Here is a 9,209-nt window from a genome sequence, read left to right as displayed (position 1 = left end):
GAAATCTGATGTAGAAACAAGATGTTAATCGTTCTCCATTTTTAAGATCGCTCCTCTTTTTATCGGATTACCGGTATGTCACTCGCGTATCTGCAATTGAATATTTTGAATATTATCGATTTATTTATTCGTCGCGTTTTATCGTGAATTTTAAATCGCAATTTATCTTATAAAAATTCGCAAGTAAATCGGTCGGTGAATTGCATATTCCCAAACATTACAGACCTCAAATGTTTGTCGAAATATTTTCGATTTTCTATATTTACGTGATAATAATTATATCGCGCACGTGTCTATTGAAGAGAGCTTCGTTTATTATATTATCAAAATTATACGTATTGCGATCAAATATTCCGCATATTATCGACTTATTTATTCGTCGCGTTTTCTCGAGAATTCGAGTCGCGATTTATCTTATAAAGATTCGCAATTGACTCGGACAGTGAGTACTGTATTCATAAATATTACAGACATCAAATTGTCTGTCAAAATATCTTCGCATTTTGTGATAATTATATCGCGCGCGATTATAATGTCTATTGAAGCGCTTCGATTATTATATTATAAAAGGTATACATATCACAATCGGATATTCCGAATATTATCGATTTATTTATTCTTCGCGTTTTCTCGGGAATTTTAAATCGCGATTTATCTTACAATTTAATCGTTGACTTATACATTGAAGCTTTGTTTACCTTTCCACGTCTTTGAATATTGTTTTTAATAGTTTGTGTAAAATGCTGGTAGTGCAAATATTTTCTTCTATAATTTAAAAGACGATCGATAACTTTATTAATGACTTAACGTGATTCTTTACATTATTTAAATCTTATTTAAACGTGATTCTTTACATTATTTAAATCTTATTAAACTCTACAATTACATCGATTATTAGAGAGACTTTGAATATATATAGATGATTTTGAAAATCATTCGTTCCGTTATTTTCTATTAAACGTGGCCACAACGCGATTTTTAATTATATTTTAAACTTATAGAGCTCATTTCATCTTATTCAGCTAATCATGCGCGAAATAGGATATATATTTTGTTCTCAATCGAGAAATTCGTATAAAGTCGCGTATTAATCGCAAATAAATCGGACAGTGAATTTTATGTTCATAAACAATTCGGATCACAAATGTTTGCCAAAATATCTTCGTCTGTCATCATTTGTGTGATAATAATTATATCGCACGCGTATCTATTGATGGTTTCGATTATCATATTATAAAAATTATGCGTATCTCGTAATCGAATATTCTGATTATTGTCGATTTATTTATTCGTCGTGTTTTCTCGCGAATTTTAAATCGCGATTTATTTAGTAATTTAATTGTTGATTTCGAAGTTTATTCTATCTTTTCATTTTGATTATTTCCTTTGATAATCTATACAAAATGCGCCAGTAATGCAAATACTTTCTTTTACAATCGAAGAAACGGTCAATAATTTTATTAATGACTCTTTTGATCACGATAATTTACGTTGCATAAAACTTATTAAATTCTATTATTGCATACCTATTATTGTAGGATATTTTGGTGTAAGGATGTAAAATGGAATAGAATACTTTTTAAGGCAAATGACTGTTATTTATTCGTTGGATTACAGGATTAATACGAACAAAGAGATACGCTCGTCTAACGTACGTCTTCGCGCTCTCGCAACGACACAGAGACTACTCGTATCGCGGACCGAAAAATGCTCGGACGACCTATCCGTTTATATCTAACTCAAGTGCTCGGGTGGTCTATCTGTTTATTTCTAGGAAAATACTCAAGCACTTGGGCAGCCCTACGGACTCACTCTCCTTCACTCGGCCGTCCTGCTCATACATTCGTCCCGAATGTCTCCGTCATCACTGTCTTCACTTTCCGATGAATTAGTGTTGACCCATAGCTTTATATTGTCGGCTGATGTTGACGTTCGTTGGGGACCTTCTCCATCGCCGACTCTCTGTACCACAAATCGTTGATTACGCAGAACTCGAATGATCTCGTAAGGGCCAAGATATTTGTGAACGACTTTTAATCTCGGACCTTGTTGAGTGCGTTTGATGGCGACCAAATCTCCTTCACGATAACTTGAAGCCTGTCGCCTTTTGTTATAAGTGTGTTTATTCTCACGCTGGATTTTTGCTATATTCTCGCTCGCTTGGGCTCGCAGTTCGTCACGCTTGTCTTGGAATGACTCAACCCATTCTTTTTCGAGCCACTCTTTGATATCCGGAAAATCTTTAAGCCGTGGACATATTCCCAAAAGAAGTTTGAACGGCGACATGCCGATACTTCGATGTATAGTTGCGTTTAGACATTGCTGAGTAGCATCCAAATATTTATACCACTCATCAGATTTTGGTGCAGCTAATTTTGTCAATAATGGTATGAGCGTCCGTTGAGGCGCGCAACTTGTCCGTTAGCTCTGGGAACTCCCGTCGTTATTAAAGAATGCTCTATATTTTCGTCACGACAATACTTTCTAAATTCATTCGACGTGAATGCTGTACCTCTGTCGGAAATAATCCGTCGTAGATTGCAGAAAATTGCAGCTTGTTTTTTAAGGCGTACAATAACTTCAGCTGTGCCTGTAGATCTGGTAGCATACAGCCATGTGAATTTTGAAAAAGCGTCAATCACAGCAAATATATATTGATATGACTTCTTAGTAGAGGGTAGAGGTCCTAAGTGGTCGATATGCAACGTATCTAAAGGAACAATTCCTTTCTCGATCGGATTTAACAAGCCTTCTTGTTTTCCATGTTTTCTCTCCGCCAGAATGCATGCAACGCAATTTCGTATAACCTTTTCAACTCGTTGTCGCAAATTCGGGATCCAGTAATCAGTACGCACAAGGGCTTCAGTCTTTCCAGCTGAAAAATGTCCGCGCTCGTGAGCTCGTCGTATGAGCTGTGTGCATTCTCTTCGGTACTACAAGTTGGACATCACCGCCGGATTCTCTATAAACTAGATCACCTCGTATTATGTAATCTTTCGTTTTGTTCTGCATTATTAGATCTCGGAGCTTTCCACGCTGTCGTCCTCCTCTTGAGCCTTTCGCAAACGAGCCGTCAGACCAGCTTCCGACTCATCGATCACAAAGCAGACCGGAAGTGGATTCCGACTGAGTGCGTCGACGTGTATCATTCTTTTTCCTGGCCGATGCTCTATACAATAATTAAACTCCTCCAAAAGTAACGCCCATCGAGCAACACGCACGCAAAGATCTTTCTTATTCATAGTGAGAGCGAACGCGCGACAATCAGTAACAATCGTAAAAGCGATACCTAATAAGTAAACGCGAAACTTCTTCAACGCCTTTATTATCGCTAAAACTTCCAGTTCGTAACTAGCATATTTCGACTCCGCAGGAGTAGTTTTACGCTAGAGTAATAAACGGGGTGAAAGTTCTGATCTTCACTACTTCGTTGCAGTAAAATCGCACCGTACCCTAGCGCAGAAGCATCCGTGTGCAACTCCGTCTCCGCTCCACTTCGATACAAATATAACACCGGTTTTTCACTCATTATATTTTTAAGCCGCACGAACGCATTTTTCTCAGCCTCTCCAAAATAAAATTTAGTGTTTGCTCGCAGCAGATTCGTCAAGGGTCGCGCAATAGTAGAATACCCAGGGATAAATTTACGAAAGTACCCACTTAACCCAAGAAAACTCTGTACCTGCTTGGCATTCGTAAGATTCGGAAATCGCCGAACCGCTTCTGTTTTACGATCTGAAGGACGGACGCAACCGTTGCTAATTACGTGGCCCAAAAACTCGACTGTAGTTTGCATGAAGCAACATTTTTTCCAATTAATTAAAAGACCCGCTTCACTAGCTGTCGCTAAAACTTTTTTAAGATTCTTTATGCCGCTCTCAATGTCGTCAGACGGAACAATTAAATCATCCATATAAGCTAAAACTATTTTTTCTCGTATAAGATCTCTAAATATCGTGTTAACGAATCGCTGAAATACTGCCGGCGAATTGCAAAGACCGAAAGGAACTCGCAAGAATTCGTAATGACCGTCCGGTACAATAAACGCAGTATATTTTTGACTCGACTTGTCCATCCGCACATGGAAAAATCCATTTTTGAGGTCGAGTGTACTAAAGACACGAGCGTCCTGCAATAAATCTAACTGGTCCTCGATCAACGGCAACGGATATCTATCTTTAACAATTTTCTTATTCACCATCCGATAGTCAACGCATAATCTATAAGAGTCATCTTTTTTTCGAACGAGTACCACTGGACTAGCATAGTCAGAGGTAGATGGCTGAACAATTCCATTCGTAATCCATTGATCAATTTGCGTATTAACTATCTCTTTTTCAGATGCGGATAAACGTCTCGCGGATTGATATACGGGTTCTTCATCTTTAAGTACAAGTTTCATCGTTATGTCCGGCTCACGCGTCTTATTCGGCCTGTAATTACTTACGAGATTTTCTATCGCTAAACGTTGATCGGAATTTTTAACGTGCGAAACGTCTATGAGATCCGCTCGATGCACCTCGTTGTTAGCTACGTCAATTTTTAATACCTCGGGTACGCTATCTTCGCATCCCGCGTCTGCATACGTCGCTTCCGATAACGGACTAATAGTTACTTCTTCGACGCCTTTAAGGTTAACATTAGTCATGTTTAAAAAGCTCGTTCCTATCAATAGCTTATACCGGAGCAGATTATTTGAAACTACATGTACGCAAATCGGATATGAATGCCCGTCTACAATGATTTCTGTTTGAAACCCTCCTAACGTCACATTATTGCTCGAACCCACGCCGTCGAAATATATTTCGCCTAAACTTAATCGAGGAGATCCAAGCTTAACATGTTCATCCGCGCGAATTAAGGTAACGTCGCTTGCTGAATCTATCACCGCCTCAATCTCGCAACCGTTAAGCAGAACATTTTTAAAATATTTACAAGGCGAAACCCCCGTCACCGCGCAACTTTCTTTATTCGCGTTCGTCTTCTCGGAGCATTTCGACGCGATATGCCCACGCTCGCCACATTTAAAGCATTTAGCGCCTCGCTCTTTTGTCGGACAGCTTGCACTTACATGATCGCGCTCGCCGCAATTAAAACAACGTACAACTTTAGTCGAATGCTTTTTGTTTCCTCCACCGTTAACAGTCTCTTTTCGCTCGCCTTTATTTTGATTACCATTTCGTTTGTTCGATGTCGATGATCCTGGTGTGCCTGCTCGGTCTCGAAGAGTTACCTTCTCAAATGCTTCTAGCAATCCATCTGTTGTCGTAAATCGTTGTATACGCGTCTGGTTTTGAAGTGCCTCGTCTGGAATGCCTTCAATCACGTACTCAAGTATCTCGCTGTCGTCGATCGGTACTCGGTTGCCCATAATGATTTTCTCATGGAAATATTCGTGAAAAGTCTCGTCTTTCTTCCACATACGTTCTTCAAATTTTTTCCGAATTACCACCTTGCTCTGTCGACGATGAAACATAGCTCTCAGCTCGTCCAGAAGACGATCAAATGTCATCGCAATGTATTCCGGTTTGGAATGTAGCCACTCGAGTGCTTTTCCTTTAAGCCGCATGCCCACAAGTATTTTCGCAGTATCGTCTTCCAATTTATATGTCGCTTTGAGTAGCTTGACTTGCTTTTCCCAAATCTCATAATCACTAGATTGACCGCTGAAATTACTGAGCAAATCCGCTATTGCCGTATATAATAATATTTGCTCGCGGCTGACCGACCAAAACATTGTTGTTCGCGGCAGCAATGCTATGCGTCGATTGTTGTCGACTTTCGTCTTCTGCAACTGGCTCGGTATATACTCCTCGTCGCATTGCTTCTATTTCAAGACGTGCCAATGCTAACTCACGCTCTAACAACTCTCTCTCTCTTCTATATAAATCGATCTCTCGTTGCCGTGGATTAATCGTTAGCTGCGCATTTGACATGCCAGCTCCTTGTAAAGAATCCCCGACATCTTCATCATCTTCTCGTCTATCGTCCAACCACGCTCCCGATGGATCAGCTTCCATTATGCGCGAGATTAATTCGGTTTTCGTGCCGAAACTGGACAAACCACGCGCTGACAGCAACTCTTTTAAGGCAGCTACCGTGAGTTTATTCAGATCTCTCATCTCTACACTACTCGAACACTTTCTCGTCCTCTATATCTCTCTCTTCTACACAATACAACGCGATATCCCGCGGACACACTGCGGAACCTTCTTGAAGACGATCGAATGCTCGAATATTCTTGTTCGAAAACTCTCTCGCACACTATTCGAAAATCTCTCGTCCTTTGTCTCTCTCTCTTTCGCACAACTCACAACACTGCTCGCGGAAACTTCTCGAAAATGCCCGATTAAATGTTCAAATATTCCATTGACTCGTTATTATCCCGTTATGCACCGTTATTATCCCGTTATTATCCGTTATCATCCCGGACGAGCCCCCAAATTGTAGGATATTTTGGTGTAAGGATGTAAAATGGAATAGAATACTTTTTAAGGCAAATGACTGTTATTTATTCGTTGGATTACAGGATTAATACGAACAAAGAGATACGCTCGTCTAACGTACGTCTTCGCGCTCTCGCAACGACACAGAGACTACTCGTATCGCGGACCGAAAAATGCTCGGGCGACCTATCTGTTTATACCTAACTCAAGTGCTCGGGTGGTCTATCTGTTTATTTCTAGGAAAATACTCAAGCACTTGGGCAGCCCTACGGACTCACTCTCCTTCATTATTAATAATAAATGTCGTGTAATTAATCTTTGCTGATCAGTCTCGTCTAGACTATGTAAAAATTTTTAGTAAATTTTATATCACACGTATATTTTGGACATTTTCGTGTAATAAATTATTCCATGTAATAAATTATTTTGTATTAAATTTCAAATTATATTTTATATTAAATTTGTATTATATTTTGTCATATATTTTGTAATATATATATTTGTAATGTAATTATTTTTATGTTAATTAATAATTTTATATGTTTATGTTAGTATGTTTATGTTAATATTTTTTATGTTAGTTAATAATTTAATTTGTAATTTATTTTGTAATGTGTTTTTTATGTAATTGCAAATTAATTGTAATTTACGTTGCATATATTATAATTATGTAATATATATTTCATATGTGTATTATATTTTCTGATTTGAAACTCTGTATTAAAAGAAAATAAAAATAAAATGAAAAAGAAATAAAAAAATATTTTTCTCCTTGATGTTTCTCTAACCTTAACGAAGGCATTTGCCAGGTGGGGAGGTTTGAGTACTCTCGTGAGACCTATGCCGGTGGTAATGTACGCCGATATTCATATAGATTATTCTTATAGTTAAGATCATTTTAAGTATGATCTTAGATCGCTTTTTAAGATTCCATTTGTTTAGTTAGTAAAATAGTTATATTCCAACTTACTTAAAACGATCTTAAAGATAAGAGTGAATTATGAATATCGGCCGTAGTTACCGGTAGGGTCAGACATGCCGGACAAGTCGAAGGGGAAGAGTCAGACTAATAGAAATACCAAAATTATATAAATATATATTATATTATCTTAATATTTTTGAATAAAATGAAAGAAAAAGAGACAATAATCGAGAAAATAGAAAAAGGCAACTACAGTGATTTGAATATCTATACCTGAGAACAAAGAAAGTATTCCAATGGACTCCATAGGAAGGAATAAGCATGACAAGTGATGGTAATCTTTATGATGTTAACACAAAGGAATACAAAACCATAATAATCCAAGAACTCGAAGAAGAGAATATATTGGATAGAAATGTATAGTGATTGGAAATGATTAGAAACTAAAAGACAGTATGCATACAACCTATTTATTAATAGTAATACTATTTTGTAATTATATTAAATTTTATAATTTAGTACATTGTATTATATAAAGTATTAAGCATAAAAATATTATGCTGGTATGAAAATTATAATAAAAATATATAAAAATAATGTTAGCTATATTAAAATGGAACATATGAATTCTTTATATTTTATATAAAGGAAGAGACTTAAAATATTTTGCAACATCTATATATTTCGAGTCTTAATTATAAAAACTTTAGAAGAATCAGTGATTAATTTGACAAATTCTATACATGTATTAATAATTAAATTTTTAAATAATTAAAAAAATGATTGATAAATATCAAAGATCAGTTTACCGTTAATTAAGAAGGTTTATAGAAATACGGTTAAAAATGTTTTTATCCCACAGCAGGCATTTTGTGTTTTGTAAATAAAAAGATATAAATATGACAATGAATATAGAAAAATATTTATTTCATCTTTAAATATTACAGTATCTTTCGCGATTGAATAATTTATTTACTATCAATTTACATACATAAGTATCTTGTTATACAGCACTGGTGCTACCGACATTTCGTGCACATAGCACGGAACAAAACCAGAAATTGTGCACATTATATATTACCCTCTGAGAACATTCATAAACATTGGCTTTGTAGTTCATGTCCACGTTTTCAATGTCCATAGAGAGAGTATCGCTTTCAGGGAAGCACCTAAAAGCAGGCCATGACATCTCTCAGTCTTCTCTCTGACGATATTTGTTATATACAGGATAGACTTAACATCGTGAGGAGTAAACCGGAAATAAAGAAAAAAATTAAACATACTATTATGATCGTAACGCATTCACCGAAACCATATATTTGCCTTTGACTGAGAAATGTAATCCTCATACTGGTGTGATAATTGGGTGGAATTACAAATGTAAAGCTGTGTTCGTACAAAAAGAATTAAAATCTGTAGCTCCACATCTCAGCGAATGCTGTAAAACTCGGCACACGTGCTTCCGCAAATGTTATACTTACAAATCAGATTTATTACAATTTCAGATTTATCTATCAACCGCACTATATTATTCTTGCGAAAAATAATATAGTATGTTATGCCCCAGACAGCACGGAGACATCTTATAATAGCTCTTTATGAATTACATAAATTTTTATGAGTTCCTCAATTTTTTTCAAAAAGTGATGCTAAGGTGCTCGGATTGTGATCTTATGCGCCACCTGGACACTTTGTGAGCTGGTCATAATGAGTTCTTTAAGATTCTTTAAGAATAGTATTATGAACTTTTATTCTGAGGACGAGATCGTAGAAAAGTTAGTTGTGCACATTATTGCAAATTGTAAACATTTCGGTAATTAAGAAAATTCATGCAATTTATA

At 36.6% G+C, this 9,209-nt stretch overlaps 1 protein-coding gene across 1 annotated transcript; it reads right to left on the bottom strand.

Annotated features, from left to right (window-relative positions):
* Positions 1–3,014: 3,014 nt before the first annotated feature.
* LOC145965651 (uncharacterized) lies at positions 3,015–6,122 on the bottom strand. Its single transcript, XM_083089307.1, has 3 exons — positions 5,964–6,122; positions 3,683–5,827; positions 3,015–3,386 (listed from the first exon to the last, which is right to left on the bottom strand). Exons 1-3 carry the CDS (start codon positions 6,120–6,122, stop codon positions 3,015–3,017), a joined length of 2,676 nt encoding a protein of 891 aa, XP_082945433.1.
* Positions 6,123–9,209: the final 3,087 nt, after the last annotated feature.

The sequence above is a fragment of the Camponotus vicinus genome, unplaced genomic scaffold (genome assembly GCF_025532165.1).
Source record: "Camponotus vicinus isolate PSW18456_S1 unplaced genomic scaffold, iyCamVici1.0 SCAF_14, whole genome shotgun sequence".
NCBI classification, from domain to species: Eukaryota; Metazoa; Arthropoda; class Insecta; order Hymenoptera; family Formicidae; genus Camponotus; species Camponotus vicinus.
This window is presented reverse-complemented; position numbering and strand designations above follow the sequence as displayed.

What these genes read in the sequence shown, in the direction of transcription:
- LOC145965651 (XM_083089307.1), bottom strand. Translation starts at nt 6,122, where the DNA reads ATGAGAGATCTGAATAAACTCACGGTAGCTGCCTTAAAAGAGTTGCTG. An exon ending in GACGAGAAGATGATGAAGAT is followed by an intron (nt 5,828 to 5,963) that starts GTCGGGGATTCT and finishes GTCTTGAAATAG; the next exon opens with AAGCAATGCGACGAGGAGTA. An exon ending in ATCTTACGAATGCCAAGCAG is followed by an intron (nt 3,387 to 3,682) that starts GTACAGAGTTTT and finishes TTATTACTCTAG; the next exon opens with CGTAAAACTACTCCTGCGGA.